The 19,118-nt window shown below is 51.8% G+C and overlaps 1 protein-coding gene across 1 annotated transcript in view; it reads right to left on the reverse strand.

Annotated features, from left to right (window-relative positions):
* Nucleotides 1-19,118, reverse strand: part of SLC10A7 (solute carrier family 10 member 7) — an 872,524-nt gene that overhangs the window by 631,344 nt on the left and 222,062 nt on the right. The window contains exon 4 of the mRNA XM_086962267.1: nt 14,794-14,869. Within this exon, the coding sequence (XP_086818393.1) occupies nt 14,794-14,869 (76 nt within the window). The remainder of the gene's footprint in view (nt 1-14,793; nt 14,870-19,118) is intronic.

Here is a 19,118-nt window from a genome sequence, read left to right on the forward strand (position 1 = left end):
CATCTCAACATTCACGTCCCTGGACAAAGCGCAGTCGAACATAAAGAGAGTCTTTAACCCTCTGGATTTCCTCGGGGCCGGTCGGGGCAGGAGCTGCCCACCCGCTGAGGCCATAACCAGCAGCCCCAGGGAAGGGGGCAAGGCTCTGGACGTGGCCAGTATCAGACAGACCAGCGGTTTAATAATTTCTACCCATCCAGAGGTCAGCGTTTCAGCGGACGGGGAAACTACAGAGGTCACGAAGGAAATACCAACGCTGAGTGTCTTGCCTGCGTCTCAGCTGCGAGAGGGTGGCAGACTGGCGTGGTTTTTCCCCGCTTGGGAAGCTCTTACTGGCGACGCCTGGGTGCTTCAGACAGTTAGGGGTTTCCAGATAAGTGTTTTTTCGGATCCCTGCAGCAGAGCGTTCGGCCCCGGCCGATAGTGTTCTGTGCTGCGGATGCCGCCATGGTGGACGAAGAAGTAGCAGGTTTGCTCAGGAAGGGAGCAGAGTGTCGGACAGAGGTCCATCCTTCGGGATTCCTCAGCAATATCTTTTTAGTGGACAAGACGGACGGGGTTCGGCGACCCATCATCAACCTGCGGGAATTCAGCGAGTGGCTGGTGTACAGGCATTTCAAAATCAAGGGCACACACCTGCTCAGAGATATCCTCCAGCCTCTCGATTGGATGGTGAGATTGGATTTGAAAACGCGTACCTAGTGGTGCCGATCTTCCCTCCACACAGGAGATTCCTGCAGTTTCTCTGGCAGGGACATGTCTACGAGTTTTTTTTTTTAAACTTTATTGTCAGGCAGGCAAAGAAGTTATTTACATTTCCATCATGCATTATCTGTATCACATTATCACATATTTTTCCTAAGAGACGGATAAAGCACAGTACAATCTGATTTCGGAGTCCGTTCTTATACTACGAATACGGAAAAAGGAATTGCAACTATTTCGAAGAGAGTCTCACTGAGCAATGCGCCATACCCTGTTCTAGTTCGTGATATGCCCACGTACAATACAGCAATTGGTTCCTAGTAAGTGTAACTAACAAAGATAAAACGATTTCTACAAAAACTCCCAACTAATGCCATCACTTCAATAAATTGTTGTACCCTTTCATAGACAGTTGTCATCCACTGCATACAACCTGTACGATGTTCAAATGCAATGTCGCGTTCACGCTCCATCCCACTACAAATCAGATTATCAGATACCATCCCCCCCCCTAATCTTCATCCTCCTCTGAGTCTAGTTCCTCGTCTTCTGGTAAGGGTGCACATGGTTCACCTCTGTATTTATTCCACAGCATTCATACCCTATTCCATTTACGGGGGCAGGCCCGCAGCACGTACACCGCCCTTTCTTTTACCATTAGAAGGTCCATATTTCTAATCCAACCAGCCACTGTAGGTAAGTCTTGAGCACCCCATTTTTGTGCAATGTCTCTTTTGGCCACCGTTACAGCCAACGTGACCCACAATTGTCCATATCTGTTCAGGTCAGTAGGGTCCCAAATGTTCAGCAGGCACTTACGGGGTTCAGGCAGGAGTGACACCTCAAGGGCTTGGGAGACTGTGCGCATAATTTGTCTCCATACTTCCTGGATCAAAGGACAATCCCATATTGTGTGGAGTAGAGTTCCTTCCTCCCCGCACCCTCTTAGACAGAAAGGGTGTGGCGCCCGCTGTATCTTGTGCAGAAGTGTTCTGGTGTAGTAGGTGCGGTGTAAGATCTTGAGTTGGACTAACCTGAACCTAGCCGAGATGAACACCTCCCTTGGTGACGCAAGGGCCTCATTCCATTCAGTGTCATCCATGTCCCCTAGTTCCCCAACCCATCTCTCTCTAAGCTTCTGTGTGGGGTCCGCCAGGTTGTTAACCAGTTTTTTGTAGGTGAGAGAGGTCGCCTTCTGTTCCATGAAGTCTGTCAGTAACCTGTCCTCTAGTGGGGACGAGTCCGGGAGCGTTGTGTCAGGTGGAATTATGTGTAGAAGGGCGTGTCGGATTTGCAGATATCTGAATGTTTCATTGGGCCCCATACCATATTGGTGCTGTAGCTGTGAGAATGGAACCACCGAGCCCTTGTCCCAAAGGTCCCCCACTACCGAAATCCCTATCTGGTCCCAGTGTGCGAAGCCCCTGCTGGACCTTAAGTTACCCAATGATTTTGTGTCCCATAGCGGTGTCATTCTGGTGATTTTCCCTTTCCACCCCAGTCGAGATTGTGCTGTATGCCATAAGGTTGCCGTATGTAACGTCGGTCCAGACAATTTCCGAACCTGCGAGCGATTGTATAACACGGAGAGCATGCCGTCCGCCCCCAACTGCGACCAGTCCGCCTTGTATGCGGGGTCATCCCGCGGGATGTGGATCCAGTGATTAATCACCTTCAGTTGGGATGCCCAGTAGTACAACTGAAGATTGGGCAGCGCAATCCCTCCTTCATACCAGCTTTTCACTAGCTTGTCCTGTGCTATACGGGCTGGGCCATTGCTCCAGAGCAGATACCAACGCAGCGACTTGTTGGAAGTATCGTGGAGTCACTACATGAGGGGTATTTTCTAACACATAGAGAAATTGAGGAAGGGCCATCATTTTATACAATGCTGCTCGCCCAAGGAGGGTTAACGGCAGGGTAGCCCAGTACTTAACGTCCGCCCGTAGACGTGTCAGAGGTGGCACCAGGTTCGCGGTGTAAAAGTCCGCTGCATTAGTGGTAATGAAAATGCCCAGGTATTTAAATGAGTCAGTCGTCAACTGCAGGGGGCAGTCATCTCGCAATAGCGGCTCCGGTCCCTTGAGTACAAATACTATAGATTTTGACCAATTCAGGGTGTAACCTGATGCTTTTCCGTGTTCATCGCACAGAGTCAATAGGGCAGGAATACCCTCATTGGGATTGGTCATGTAGACCAGCATATCATCTGCATATAGGGACACCTTGTCTTCCCACCCGTCCTCCCATACGATGCCCCGAAACAGTGGTGTTGCTCTGAGCAGGACAGCCAGTGGCTCCAGTACTAACGCGAAGAGTAGGGGCGAGAGCGGGCACCCTTGTCTGGTTCCGCGTCCCAGGGGGAAGGGCCGGGAAATGTGTCCATTGGCCACCACCTGTGCCATTGGCGACGCGTACAGTAGCCGTACCCATGCTATATATTTCGGGCCGAAGCCCATACGGGCAAGGACCGCAAATAAATATTCCCACTCGACCAGATCGAAAGCCATTTTGGCGTCTAGGGATAAGATGACAGCTTGTTCTGTAAGGAGATGTGCGCGTGCCATGACCCCGTGCACTCTCCGCAGATTCAGAGCCGTGCTTCTGTGCGGCATGAAACCTGATTGGTCGGGGTGCACCAGGGTGTGTAGGTGCTCGGTCAGGCGACAAGCCAGGAGTTTCGCTAGGATCTTCGCTTCTACGTTAAGCAAGGAGATGGGTCGGTATGAGGTACATTCTGTCAGCGGCTTGTCCGGCTTAGGAATGGCTACTATCGTGGCCATGCGTTGGTCCAGAGGGAGTTCAGCTTTGTCTAGACTCTCTTTATACATATTCAGCAGGGGCTTGCTCAACAGGGGGGCCGACGCTTTGTACCATTCCACGGGTATCCCGTTAGGACCCAGCGCTTTGCCAGATTGCAACGACTGTATTGCTAATTGGATTTCAGCGTCCGTTAAGTCAGCGTCCAGTTCCTGTTGCGCTTCTTGTGAAAGCGCGGGGATGCCAATGTGGTCGAGCGATGCAATAGCCTCCCGGTCCGTGACAGCCCTAACCGGTGTGTATATTCCCTGATAATGGTGTGCCAGGGTGTTTACTATTCGCTCAGGGTGTGTTAGTAGCTGGCCGTCCTGTGCATACAGTCTCTGAATACCTCTGTTGCAGCCACCCCTCCTGTCCAACCAGGCCAGCATCTTCCCGGCTTTATCCCCCACGTCATATATCCTGTGCGCTGTGCTCGCCAAGTGTCCATTGGTAACCGTCGTGAGATGGGCCAAGTGTTGTTGCTGTCTGAGGTGTAGTGCATGTGCTGTGTCAGGGGTGGGGTCTGACATGTGGGCGGTGTTCGCGGTGTGTAGCGCCAGTTCTAATTGTGCGAGGTCACTTCTGGATTCTCGTTTGTGCCCCGCGATAGCCGCTATTGCTGCGCCGCGCAGGACTGTTTTGTACGCCTCCCAGAGTACCGAGGGCGAGGATACTGTTCCTATATTTTCTGTAAAGTAGTGTGTCGTAGCCAATTTGAGCTTCTTCCTTATATCAGGGACTTGCAAGTAGTTGGGGTATATTGGATAGAGCCTGGCGCGTTTTTTTTCTTTATTCGTGATATGGAGGGACACCGGTGAATGATCAGATATACCTCTGGGTAGGTTCTCTAATTTGTCTACTGACCCCAGTCCCACCCCCAAAAAGAAGAGGTAGTCAATACGCGAGAGACTGTTGTGTGTAGAGGAGTAGTGTGTGTAGTGAGTGGCTGTGGGATTCAATTGACGCCAAACATCTGTGAGTCCTAATGCGGTAAAAAAACTAGGAAGCGTGGAAGTCCCCCTCTGGCGCTCCCGCACGGGAAAGGTGTCCAATAGTGGGTCTGTTATGGCATTAAAGTCCCCCCCCCAATGATCATGTCACCCTCAGGAAGGTCAATGAGAAATTGACCCAGCGCCGGCAGAGCCGTAGAGTGTAGTGCTGGAGGGATGTATACTGATACCACGTTGAGGGGTCTTCCTTCCCATTGGCCATACAGCGCCGCAAACCGACCCTGGTCGTCCGCTCTGCGGCTTTCAATCATGAAAGAGGAGTTTTTCTTAAGGAGTATCCCAGTTCCCCTGGACCCTGTTGTGAACTCCGCATGTACCGCCATGGCATACCCACGTCTGTCAAGTGCTTTGCAGGTAGACCCCGCCAGGTGCGTTTCTTGCAACATCACCAAGTCAGGCCTGTGACGTTTGATGGTCTGAAGGACCAACCCCCTTTTAATTTTGTCCCCTAGGCCTTTAACATTCCACAAGAGCAGCTTTAAGGGGGAAACTACTACCATTGGTGAGCCGCCGTCAGCGGGTGTGTCTCGAGCCTGTTGGGCCATTCGGGTCCATGATTAGTGTTGCTGATGTGTGGAAACGGAGCGCAATATGCATGTGATGACTCGTTAGGGTACCAGGAGTGTACGGCCTGTAGCGTGACCGTGTTCCATACTGAAGTGGTGATGGCTGAGAACAATAACCATAACATTACAACTTCCCCTCCCCACCCCCTCCCTGCTCCCCTGCACCACGGACGAAAACCCGCCCGCATCCCCAACTTGGCAGAGTGCTTATTCCCATCCCCGTCCATCTTACTTGCTCGTGGGGTTGGTGAGACCCCTACAGGCACCGGCCAGTGCCCGCCCTACTCAGCTCCATCAGCGTCAAGTCCCAAGGGCTATAAACCTGTAGTTTCTCATGCAGCCCAGTCAGATCAGCCCCTAACAGGTTGTCCAGAGTCAAGTGGGTCCCTCTCAAGATCTGAGTTTAGTGCTGTCGCGCCGTCTTCATTCGTGGGGTTTCCCGATGGGTGATCCGCCGGCCTTCCGTTGCGCTGGTGTTGTCGGTCCCTGTGCGGACGTTGGGGTTGGCCCACCTGCCTCCATCCATCAAGCCATTCTCTAGCTACCTCCGGCGTGTCAAAGAACCAAGTTTTTCCTTCGGCCACGATGCGCAATTTGGCGGGGAATAGCATGGAGTATGGCAATCCTTTATCTCGCAGTGCCTTTTTCACATCCGTGAACGATTTTCTGCGCCTAGCTACTTCTGCTGTGTAGTCTGGAAAAAAGGCTAAAGTTGAGTTCTGTATCCGCACAGGTGGGGAGACTCTTGCCGCCTGTAGGATCGCGTCTCTGTCCCTAAAATTGAAGAGCCTGGCCAGTACAGGCCGTGGAGTGGCACCCGGCTTGGCCGCTCCTCCAGGAACTCGGTGCGCTCTTTCAACAGAAAAGAAGTGAGAGAGGCCTTTAGGTTTCAGCTGGGTTTTGATTAGGTCCTCTACGTATAAGTCCATCGCGGCTTTACCTTCCGATTCCGGCAGGCCTAGGATGCGGACGTTATTTCTCCGAGAGCGCCCCTCCTGATCGTCGAGCTTCTCCTGTAACTGTTTAGTGACTCTTTCCATGCGTTCCATGGCTACTTGCAGGTCTGACGTGTCCTCGACGAGTGATTTTGTGACTACCTCCACCTGAGATACTCTCTCCGTCATTTTCTGGAAGTCTGCCCGAAGCAGAGTGACCTCGGAGGAGATGGATCCCACTGTCGTCCGGACTTCGTTGAGGGTTTTCATAATGTCCTCTAGGGTCACTTTTGGAGTGCTACTCTGTTCCGGAGTCGCGCCAGTTGAGTGGCGTCCGCCATTCTGGGATTGTCCATGTTGACCGTATGCGAATTTGTCAAGCTTCGCCTGCGTCGTCGTGCTTCTCGTGCCTTTTCCGGCCATGTTGTCGTGGTGGTGAAGGAGTTATGCGCACTCGGTTGCTGGGCAGTTCGTGGTCTATGAGCCGCGGGACTCTCCCTGGGGTCTGGCTGCCAGGTGCGTGTTCTACCGGTTCCAATGGGTTCTCTGTGGTTCCCCCAGGGCCCAGATGTGGTGCTGCCAGTAATTGCTACGGTCAGCGCGTCGCCCTCCGATAAGGTTAGGTGTGGCCTGTGGCGTGGTTGCTCTCGCACTCAGCGCGTGTCGTAGCGCTACCGTTCGTGGCACTGTGGCGTCTCTTTCAGTGGGTTCTCGCCGGGGGGCCCCCTGCGCAGTGCGCCCGATCTTCCCCGCACACTATTGCAGCAATGCTAAGTCGGGACCGTCCAGATCAAAAGGGCTCCACACTAGTCGGGCAGCCCCGTGGACTCCTCTACTGAATGCCGCCTCCGTGAGAGGATATTGGGGCTCAGATGTGCCCCTCTGTCGATTGGGGGTAAGTCTTGGTCTGTCAGCAGCTCGGGGAGGCGGCAGGACCCCCAGCTCCGATCTCCTTACCCTGCTGTAGGAGTGACGGCTCTGGTTGCTCACTGGCTCTAATATGGCGCCGTCCGGGGTACAGGGAGGTCCTCGCCCTTGCCGGTTACTTTCCTTCTTTCAGACGGTGCCTGCGGACAGTCCCGGTCTGGACGGCTCCTCCGGACCACACAGTGGGATTGCGCCGGAGAAGTGGTGTGCTCGCGTACCTCTCGTGGCAGAAGGCAGCAGCGGCCGGCCGGTGTCTCCGCTCCCGGGCCGGGGATGTCGAACTTCCGCCCGGGTCCGCCGGCCACTTTAGGTCGGTGCAGCTAGGCAGGTGCAGGCCTCAGATCGCCGTCCCAGGATGGATCAGTTCCCGGCGTCAGATTTCCACCGGGATTGGAGCAATGAGCGCCGCTCGGGTCCCCGAGCCGATGTCGCTCCTTCGAGCGGGCGAAACGACGGATCAATGATCAGATATGGGAAGCAGGCCGTTATGCCTGGAGGAGCTCCCGCTTCAAGCTGCCGCCATGCTCGGCAGTTGGCCACGCCCCCCTCCATGTCTACGAGTTTTGCTGTCTGTCGTTCGGCCTCTCCTCGGCTCAATGGTGTTTCACAGAGGTTCTCAAACCTACAGTGGAATACCCGAGAGCCCGGGGGGTCCGATTGATCGTCTATTTGGACGATATTCTCATCATGGCCCAGTGCCCAGTGCGATTACGAGCCCATTTGCAAATGGCAGTGGACTTGCTCCAACGGTTGGGGTTTGTGATCAACGAACAGAAGTCACTTCTGTCCCCGACTCATCAGGCTTCTTTCTTGGGATTCGTGATTGACTCCGTTGCAGCTACGCTCAGTTTGCCCTCCAGGAAGGTGGCGAAGATCCGCCACGAGATCTGGCAAACCCTGGCCAAGCAGGGTACTTCCTTGCGGCAGATTGCCCGACTGGTAGGCCTTTTCTCTGCCTCCATTCAAGCAATCTTTCCGGGCCCGTTGCATTACAGGGCCCTGCAGCGCCTGAAGGCGCATCACTTGCGGAAGGGTCTGACGTATTCCCAAGTGGTTCCGTTGATGGACGAAGTTGCAGAGGAGTTGGAGTGGTGGCTGTCACACATGGAAGCCTGGAACGGAAGAGCAATCTTCAGTTCTGCCCCGACTTGGTGATCGAGTCGGACGCAAGCCGGTCCGGCTGGGGGGCACGGTGTGGAGAATTTTCCACAGGCGGAAGTTGGTCGATCAAGAACAACAACTTCATATCAATTGCCTCGAGCTCCTTGCAGGCTCCTTTGCGGTTCTGTGTTGGACAGAGGACAGGGTCCAAGCTTCAGTCCTTCTAAAGATGGACAATGTGTCAGCAGTCAGGTATATCAATCACCTGGGCAGCACGCGGTCCAGGACCCTAGCGACTTTAGCGAAGCAATTTAGGGAGTTTAGCCTGTCCCATCAGGTATCTGTCACAGCGGAATACCTTCCGGGGAAAGAGAACTCAGTGGCCGATTGGCACTCCCGGTATCTCAGAGACGCCAGCGTTTGGAAACTGGATACAGAGGTCTTTCAGTTCTTGCAGGACCGTTGGGGTCTTTTTTCGATCGACCTGTTTGCCTGTCGGCTGGACTGTCAACTTCCCCGGTGCTTCAGTTATTGGTTGGATCCTTTGGCGGAGGCATCAGACGCTTTCACTCAGGAGTGGAGTCGGGAGAGAGATTATGCGTTCCCGCCGTTTTCCATGATAGCACGGGTGGCGGCCCAGGTCCGCAGACAGAGGGCTTCGTCGATTCTAATAACGCCGTTTTGAAGATAGCAAGTCTGGTTTCCAGTTCTACTGGAACTTTCTTGGGATTCTCCAATCCGACTCCTCCCAACTCCCCATCTCCTGTTGTCTGGAGGGGACTCCTCACCGGCTGGTAGAGGAGGGCTCACTCCAACTGATGGCATGGCGGATTATAGGCAACGTTGGCTACTGCGGGCCTTTCGCGCCACGCTGAGCTCCTTTTGTAAAGAGCTTGGGCGGACAGCACGTCCAAATGATACAGATCGGCCTGGACGCGATGGGTATATTGGTGTATGCAACGGGAGGTGGATCCCGTGGTCGCTGATATAACTCATGTCCTGAATTATTTAGCGCAGCTAGCTCAGAAAGGTTTTACTTACAGATAAGTGAATACTATCCGTTCGGCTATTTCGGTAGAAGGTGCCCCTTTGGGGGAGCATCCCTTCATTTTCAATCTCCTTAGAGGCTTCCACCGGAGCCCCGTTATTCGGTCCTCTGGGACGTGAATCAGGTCCTGAATCTGTTGTCATGGCAACCGAATAGTTTCCTATCTAGGAAGGAGTTATCGGCCAAGTAGGCGATCAATCAATCAAGAAATTTGTATAGCGCGCTACTCACCCGGAGGGTCTCAAGGTGCTTGAGGGGGGGGTTAGGGGGGTGGGGGTGATCCGCTACTGCTCGAACAGCCAGGTCTTGAGTTGCTTCCTGAAAGAGAGGGGGTCGTGGGTAAGACGGAGGTGGATGGGGAGTGAATTCCAGGTCTTGGCTGCCAGGTAGGAGAAGGATCTTCCTCCCATGGTGGCTCTAAGGATGCGTGGAACGGCAGCGAGGGCGTGGTTGGTCGATCGTAGTTGGCGGGTGGGAGTGTAGAAGGTCAGGCGGTCGTTGAGGTACCTGGGGCCTAGGTCGTGGAGGGCTTTGTGTGCGTGGGGGAGGAGGCGGAACGTGATTCTTTTGCTGACGGGGAGCCAGTGCAGGTCCTTCAGGTGTCCGGAGATGTGGCTGTGGCGTGGGATGTCCAGAATGAGTCGTGCGGAGGCGTTCTGGATGCATTGGAGTCTTTTCTGCAGTTTGGCTGTGGTTCCGGTGTAGAGGGTGTTTCCATAGTCTAGTCAGGTGGTGACAAGTGCCTGGGTGACCGTCTTCCTGGTTTCAGTGGGGATCCATTGGAAGATCTTTCGGAGCATGTGTAGGATGTTGAAGCATGAAGACGAGACAGCGTTGACTTGTCTGGTCATCAACAGGGAGGAGTCCAGGATGAAGCCCAGGTTACGTGCGTGATCCGTTGGTTTGGGTGCGCTGCCTAGGGCCGGGGGCCACCAGGAGTAGTCCCAGGCAGACGGTGATGATCCAAGGATGAGGACTTCAGTTTTGTCTGAGTTCAGTTTCAAGCGGCTGTTCTTCATCTATTCGGCTACTTCTTTCATCCCTTCGTGTAGGTTGGATCTGGCGGTGGCGGGGTCGTTGGTGAGGGAGAGGATCAGCTGGGTGTCGTCGGCGTAGGAGAGGATGTTGAGGCTGTGTTGGCGTGCGATGGCTGCGAGGGGGCTCATGTACACGTTGAAGAGGGTTGGGCTGAGTGATGATCCTTGTGGCACGCCGCAGATGACTTTGGAGGCCTCAGATCTGAACGGGGGGAGGCGGACTCTCTGGGTTCTTCCGGCGAGGAACGAGATGATCCACTCCAGTGCCTTCCCTTGGATACCGGCGTTGCTGAGGCGTTGTACTAGGGTGCGGTGGCAAACAGTATTGAATGCTGCGGAGAGGTCCAGGAGGATGAGGGCCGCTGTTTCCCCGTTGTCAAATAGGGTTCGGATGTCGTCAGTGGCTGCGATGAGGGCGGTCTCGGTGCTGTGATTGGCTCGGAAGCCGGACTGTGAGTGGTCGAGGGATCCGTTCGTCTCGAGGAAGGCGGCCAGCTGTCTGTTGACGGTCTTCTCGATGACTTTGGCAGGAAACGGGAGGAGCGAGATGGGGCGGTAGTTCTTGAGGTCGGTGGGGTCTGCTGATGGTTTCCTCAGGAGGGCGCTGAGTTCGGCGTGCTTCCAGCTCTCCGGGAAGGTGGCAGTGTTGAAGGAGCAGTTGATGATGTCCCGGAGTTGGGGTGCGATGACCAAGTCGGCTTTATTGAAGACGTGGTGGGGGCATGGGTCGGTTGGTGAGCCGGAGTTGATGGTGTTCATCGTCCGGATGGTGTCTTCGGTGTTGACTTGGGTCCAGTCGCGGAGGGAGGTGGTGGGGGGCGTCTGTTCTGTGGTTGGGTGCGTGGACTGTTCGCCGAAACTGTTGTGTATGTCTGCGATCTTGCTGTGGAAGAACGTGGCGAGCGAGTCGCAGAGGTCCTGTGAGGGAGTGATGTCGTTGTTACCGGCGCTGGGGTTGGAGAGCTCTTTGACGATGTTGAAGAGCTCCTTGCTGTCGTGTGCGTTGTTGTCTAATCGTTCCTTGAAGGCTGTCTTCTTGGTGGTGTGGATCAGCTGGTGGTGTTTGCGGGTGGTGTGCTTGAGGGCGGTCATGTTGTCTGTGGTCGGGTTCTTTTGCCAGGCTTTCTCGAGGGTGCGGCAGTTATTCTTGGAGTTCTTGAGGTAGTCGTTGAACCACGGGGCTTTCTTGCTTCCAGGCCTAATGGGATGGGTTTTCAGGGGTGCAAGGTCGTCGGCACAGTTGGTGATCCACTGTGCCAGGTTGTGGGCTGCTTGTTTGGGGTCCGTTGATCTGGCGGGAGGGTTCTGGTTCAGTGATGCGGTGAGCTGGTCGGTCATAATCTTGTTCCAGTTCCTGCGGGGAACTTGTTGCGGGAGGTGGTGAGTTGTGGTCTTTCTGAAGCTGAAGTGGACACAGCTGTGGTCTGTCCAGTGGAGTCCGGTGGAGTGGCTGAAGGAGATGTGCTTGCTGGAGGAGAAGATCGGGTCAAGCGTGTGTCCGGCGTAGTGGGTGGGGGTGTTCACCAGTTGCTTGAGTCCGAGGTTAGCGATGTTGTCCAGTAGGGTGGTGGTGTTGTTGTCGTTGTTGTTGTTCTCCAGGTGGAAGTTGAGGTCTCCTAGGAGGATGTAGTCGGCGGAGGGAAGGGCGTGTGGGCTGATGAGGTCTGCAATGTCTTCGCTGAATTGAGTGCGGGGTCCTGGGGGGTCTGTATATGAGGGTGCCTCCGAGTGTGGTCTTGGGGTCGGTGTGAATCTGGAAGTGAAGATGTTCGGCGGCTGTGAGGGTGTCGTCGGAGTTGGTCGTGATGCGGATGGTGTTCTTGTGGACGATGGGGATGCCTCCTCCTGTACGGTTGGCGCGGTCCCTCCTGGGTGATCTTGTATGCGTCCGGGATGGCGATGTGGGGCGCTGAGGAGGCGTTCATACAGGTTTCCGTGAGGAAGGCGACGTCAGGTGATGTCGTGTCGAGCAGATTCCAGAGTTCCACGGCGTGTCTATGGACGGAGCGGGTGTTGAGCAGGATGCACTTCAGGTGATTGCTGTTGGTGTTTGGCTTGGCGGGTGGGTTGCAGGTCCGGATGCAGGCGAACTTGCAGGATAGGCAGATGTAGGGTCCGTGGGTGCGTCCTGGGGTGGCTCGGTGGCAGCAGGGGAGGCGTCCGGTGTTGAGTGCGCTGAGGGTGGCTGCGTTGTACGTCCGGCGGGTGGGGTGGCATCTGCGGGGGCCATGGGGTCTGGCGCTGGGCGCGGTCCAGGCGCAGACGAGCTTACCTTTGGCGCACCCGCTGCTCGTGAACGCTGCGCGCACGCGCGGACTCTGCCATAAATGGAGAGTGGAGGGGTCGGAGCGAGGGAGGAGCAGCTGGGAGGTGGGAGCGGTGTGGCTAATGGGGGAAACCAGCAGGAGTGGGGGCGGGGCCGCGGGGGTGCAGCGGCAGGGAGCGGGGTGGGCAGTGGGGCCAGAAGCTGGGGCTAGGGCAGACGGCGGCAACAGGGGCCAGAGCACAAAATGGCGCAGATCAACACTACAATGGGGCAAAACGGCAACAAGATACAGTACAGCGATACAAATGGGGCAAGACGGCAACAGGGGGCAGAGCTAAACGATACCAATGGGGCTAAACAATACAAAACGAGCAAAACGGCACAACAATACAATGCAGCAGTTCAAGAAGGGTCAAAACGGCAACAGGAGGCAGAGCAGAACGATACCAGTGGGGCTAGACAATACAAAACGAGCAAAAACGACAACAATACAATGCAGCAGTACAGAATGGCAAAACGGCAACAGGGGACAGAGCACAAAAGGCTGCAGAGCAACAGAAGTGCTATGGCGATACTACCGTCCACAGCGGGGGCAATCAGGGCAGCGGATCGGGCGGCGGTGGCAGCAGGGGACCGGGTGACTTCCTGGAGGGGGCCACGCGGCGGGTAGAGCGACGGGCACTGACGTAGTCAGTGCCGGTCACTTCGTGTGGTGTCGTGTATGAGAGTTTCAGACGTGCGTGCACTTGATATTACAGCAAGAGTTTTTTCTCCCGAAGGGGTTACCTTCACGGTGAGTAGACTCATTCAGTCTAATACACGCACGATTTCTTATCTGGCTTTCCTGAAACACCTAGGCTCTGCGTGGTACAATGCTTAAAAGCCTACGAAGAAGCCACGGAGGATGTTCGAACCCCCGGCGAACGACAACTCCTGATAGCCCTTAAAAAGCCTTTTAGAGCAGTGGCCTCCCCCACTATAGCCCGGTGGGTGCGCTGGATCATGCAGGAGGCGGGCATGAACACAAGAGCTTTGGGTGCGCATTCTGCTAGGGGAGCAATGGCCTCAAAGGCTTTCAGCATGGGGGTGCGATTGAAGACCTTATGAGGGCAGCGGATTGGTCGTCGGACTTCACTTTTAAGAGGTTTTATTTTAAGCCATTGCTGAATGCGGCTCAAGTGGTTGTCGCCAAGCTTTGAAGGAGCATAATCCTCGCCTCCGGTCCCGACATAGAATAGAAATTTGCCTAGCCTACAAGAAGTTAAGTTTCAATTCTATTAAGGAGGCGAGGATTATCCCTCCCAGCAAGCGTGTGGGTTGCTGCCCCACACCCCGAATGGATTTAAGTAATCCTTTTTTGCAAATATTTGGAGTCAAGAAATTTCTTTTGCAATGCTTTAATGCAATGATGGTTGTCTTGTTGACATTATGATGTCATTTGCAGGTCTTGAATTTGTAATGTGCATTAATCCTGTTGGAGGACAGTGAGTGATCGCTGTGGTTTTCTGTCAGGAAACGAGAGTGCAAAGCAATCTGGTTAGATACGGGAAAGATCCTCCAGCGAAGCAAGAGGAAGTGTAGGAAGTATCAGCAGGATTTATGAGCTGAGAGACATCGACAGCGTGAAAGGACTGTGAAGAGACTGTTTTCTTTTCCATGGATATGGGAAATGTAGTTTGTTACTAGATTGGTGTTAAGCTACTGTGAAAACGTAGTTAATAAAAGCGAAGAGAGAATGAGCATAATCCTCGCCTCAGCGTCCTTACGTCCTTAATAGAATTGAAACTTACCTTCTCGTAGGCTAGGCACATTTTTGAGTAATTACATATATAGCTAATGTAACCGCTCAATAAATCATAAGAATGAAAATCCCCACATCTCAGGAAATCATTAAATGAACAAATAACAAAAGTTGCAGAAAGCAGGATTAGGCTCACAGCATTGTTAAGATCTTGGTCACTTGACTATATGTGAATGTTTGATGATGTTGCACAACCAGCTGTACAAGTAATGCAAGGATTTAAACTTGAAATACAAAAGGTAATAAAACAGTGTGCCAAAAAGCAGGTTATAAATAAAACTATAAGTGTGCACTAGGATAACAACATAGTTAAACAGTTCCTCCCCCTCCCCCTCCCACTGCCGAGTCTGTGCCAGTATTTGTAATATGGGATCGTAAATCTTCTTACTTGACATTACATTCTTAAACACGGGAACAACATATGCTCACATTGGTATGGGCATTTTAAAAAAAACACCACAAGTTCTAAGCAGGTAACTAGTTCAAAAAGACTTTCCCTTGCTTAAATTAACATTTTAGGGACTAAACTGGTCAGTCTCATTCTGAGAAATATGATGAAAAAAATCCGGGTTTGACTGATAGAGCAAAAGCTTACCTCATTTCCACCAACAGCTTTCGTTAAAATTACTGCTGAAGACACAGGAGGTGGCATACAACCTACTGTTTGCAAACTACAACAAAAATAAAACAAGTATTAAAATATGTTCAATGCCAATTAATGCTTCTAAATATTTTATGCAGATTTCGCTAACAAGAGTCTGACTGAGAACATGCTCCTCTTCACAGAAATATGTAGAATACATGAAGCTTCCAGTCATGCATACGTCTAAACTTCTGCAATCCAGTATGCGTCACAGAAGGGTCCAGATGAACTAGCTGCTTACCTCCGGTAACACTTTTTCTGGTGGATAACAATCGAACTGCAGATTTTTCACATTTTGAAGTCTCCCAAGTGCTAGACTGAATTCGAAAACTTTTTCCAGTAATTTCTCCCACGCACTAATAGGTTGTCCCATCGTACTCTGCAGCGACCTCACCCTGCCCCCTTAATGGACTGCTCACCGACATACTTAGTCAATATCATGAGTGCTGAAGTTAGTGTAAAACCAAGCATTCTGCACCCTCAGACACGGGCATCAGTGATATACTGGGAGCCATGACTGTATAAAAAATCTAATTTAGGACCTTATTATCACCTATCACTGCACAGAACGGAGAGAAGGGAGGCTTGGAGTTAAATCTGCAGCACCGCAACATTCTGATCTACAGGCAAGTGGAGACTTAAATATGACATAGAAACCATGCTTCTGAAACTGGGGCCAGTGAAGTCTCTGGAAAAGGAGTAGAGGCGTGCTTGGAGCCGGTGTGCAGCCAGGTGGATGCCTAACCAGGGATATTGGGCACCAGGACAATACCTGTGGCTGCAAGTTCGACTGGGAACCAGAGAGGGTCCATGGGGGAAAAGGTGCTCCAAGGACCTGAAATCGTCCAGACGAGCCACAGCAGTGCCACGTGAAGGACTCTACTTACTGAGGAATCAAGAATGGTCTAGAAATACGAGGTCTGCTAGCTTCAGCTGTGGAATGGGATGGAGTCAGATGGCTAACGCAGAGTTGGGCCTTTACAGTGCTGACCGTGCAATCTCTCCCTGAAGCCGGAGCAACAGGGGAAGGACTCCTGTGTGAGACGTTTTGTGTTTGCATCAAATTTGTCTTTGGACTTTGTCTTAGTAGTACCCAAGGATTGGGACCTCGACCAGGAGGATTTGGTCCACAACTTAAAGCATAACAGTTCTGTTGAGTGACAAACAACTGAGCCTCCAACTCTCTAATGACCTTTGATTGCATTTGCTGCAGGACATGAAATAATGCTTAGACATGAGACACTGAAGACAAAGGTGAAGCACGTCCATTACCGACATCTGTCTCTCAGTTTGAAGCCTTTAGTCTTCAGGGTGACATTCCTAGAACACTGTCACTAAAAAACTGTTTTAAAGTCCGTGAAGAAACAAAAACGTTCAGGAGCAGAGCCCCGGAAAACCGTAATAGGATGCGGGGAAAAAGTAACTGGTGAAGGCGTGCAGGAGTGGCAGCTATAAATGCCTCCAAGCCATCACTTCCAGAGGCATGGGAAGGCCTCTGCAACAGCCTATCACATTCCCTATTAGCAAGCAGAAGCAACTGCTGGAAAAAGGATATAGATCCAGTCTGGATGGAATTAAAAAGGTGAGGAATCTGCAGTTAGATGTATCCACCAGAAGAAAACACTTATGTAACAGCCTATGCAGACATACCATGCAAAACACAAAGCATCTTCTAAATATAACAAGTTGTACACCTAGAAATATAGACCTTGCAAGATGAATGCACACTCCCTGAAGCCCTCACATCCAGTAAACAGGCCGACTGGTAGGTAAAGGTGTTTTGCTTTACCTCTAAACATAAGCTTCAGCACTTGCAGTACCTCCACACGGTATTATCCCAATATTGTTACCAGCATTTCACAAACATGGCCCTTTCCCCAAGTGTCTAGACACCAACTTTAAATAGGACAATGATTCTTAGCTTATTTCAGCAACCTCACTAGACATCCTGCAGTCTGATCTTTCAAGTGAGAGTTTTAGAGGTTCAGTAGATTAGCAAAGGTGCTATAGGCCCTAATACAAGTAAGGTAAATGGGCTTCCAGCATATCGGTTGGGCAGTATAAGTCAGCCATAACCAAGATGCAGAGAGCCCCGCGAACCTCTGGGTTCCAGTTCCAATACACTATTGTTAGTTACGCCCCTGTAGTGAACCCTTGCAAACATCAATAGGTACAGCAAAGTTTTCATGTTCTTTGTGGAAGCACTTAGGCATGTTTCTAGTTTTTGAAGATACTCCCATAACAGAACAGAAACTAGGAAGGAGAACTCTCCTTAGACCCTGCATTAGTCACTGTGTGTAAATATGTGTTGGATCTGGCCCTTTCTACAGGGTTTATCCCCAAAACGTTTGCCTTACTGCCCCGGTTTTTCTGACCAGATTTTTATTGGCTTTAGGACTCTGGACACTTTACCACTGCTAATCAGTATTAAAGCGCATGTTCTCTCTCTGCTCTAAACATGGTTTGTTCGATTTACATGCTTGAGGCACCCACAGAAGTAGCCTTTTAAACCTGCCTCAGGCCTGCCACTGCAGGACCTGTGTGCGTAGTTTACTGCCATTTAAACTTGGCATTTAAAACTGCCTGCTCACTTTGCCTCTGGATTCAAGCTAATCTGGCTGATGAGGGGGGGGGGTCCCAGGATGCTGGTTTCCAGTTCAGGGAAGACCTGACTTGGCAGTTCAGGCTTGACTGTTCCCATAAGGAACAGGGTCAAGACTGATTTGCATATAGCTGGGTTTGAACTGAGGTGGCGAAGTGAGCTAAACAACGATGATGGATTCAACCCAGATCTGTGACTGGGGCGAGTGTCTGAAAAGTTTCAGCACCCCGTCCATCTCCTTGTGTTTGCTTTGATCGCCCTAAGTTGGCTGGGTATGCCCAGACGTGGGTCCCTTGCTCACTTTGCCACTGGATTCAAGCTAGACTGGCTGATGATGGGTGTTACCCCAAAACCAGTCCCAGGATGCTTGTCCCGATTCAGTGAAGACCTGGCTTGGCAATTCGGGCTGGACTGTTCCTGAGAGGCACAGGGTCAAGTTTGATTTGCATATAGCTGGGTTGAACTGAGGTGACGTGGGTCCCTTGCTCACTTTGATACTGGATTCAAGCTAGTCTGGCTGATGAGGGGTGCTACCCTGAAACCGGTCCCAGGATTCTTGTTTCCGGTTCAGGGAAGACCTGGCTTGGCAGTTCGGGCTAGACAGTTCCCATGAGGCACAGGGTCAAGACTCCCTGTGATGGCTGCAAATTATAGTGGGTCGCAATTTGAACTTCACTTATTAATGTTCATGAGTTAGGTCAACCGGTGACCCACTATGGTTCTGAATTTTGCAAACCGACCTATTAGCATATAGGTCGGTTCGCAAAATACCACACTGATTGCAAACTGCGACCAGTATTTTGTAACCAGTTTAGGACATCTGTCCCTTACAATTTTTTGTGTGCATATTTTATATAGCGCGAATTCGACCAGAAGGTATTGGAGCACTTTACATGAGCACCATATTTATATTACATATTCAGGCACAGGGAGATTAAGTGATTTGCCCAGAATCACAGGATGTGGACGCGACCTTGAGGCTCGAACCCTGGTTTCCAGCACCAGCGTCGGGCGTTTATGCCGACAGAGTAGATAAGGTCTGCATACTGATCCATCTTGTTCAGAGAGCCAATATCTGTGTTCCGCATGCCACACAAAGTACTAATGATACAGACAGGCTGTGCCCTGCCTGTGGACATGAACTGAAGGTGACAGCATATTAGGAGGGGAGCGGGTAACAATTACCAACTGACCAATACTACAGTGTGCGGAGTGACTTCCTGTTCTCCAACCTATCTTTATGCCTTCCTCACTCCAGTCTCTTTCTTCTACTCAATGCCACTCTATTGTTAACCCCTTGGGCGCAGCGCAAATTTTCGCACTGAGCAGGCGAATTAAAGAGTGGGCGGGGTTCGGACGTCCTCTGCACACGCCCACCGTGACGTCAGACGGTCAAGGACGTCCGCAGCACGCAAGTGGTTAAAAAAAGGATATTTCAAATAATTCATGTTTGAAGACCTCCATTTGAGGACCACAAAGCATTTCAAGGTGAAATACCCTGGTTGCTTTTCACCCTGAAAATGTACAAGATGTAACTATCCGACAACAGTGTTTCACATGACATAATACAAGATTATGGTATGTGTATGCAAAGAAATACCAATATTTTGTTTACACGAATTAGATTTCCCCCTCAAAAAAGGATATCAATTTAGATATTAGCAGTGCACTGGGA

Source organism: Lissotriton vulgaris, chromosome 3_1 (assembly GCF_964263255.1).
Source record: "Lissotriton vulgaris chromosome 3_1, aLisVul1.2, whole genome shotgun sequence".
Lineage (NCBI taxonomy): Eukaryota > Metazoa > Chordata > Amphibia > Caudata > Salamandridae > Lissotriton > Lissotriton vulgaris.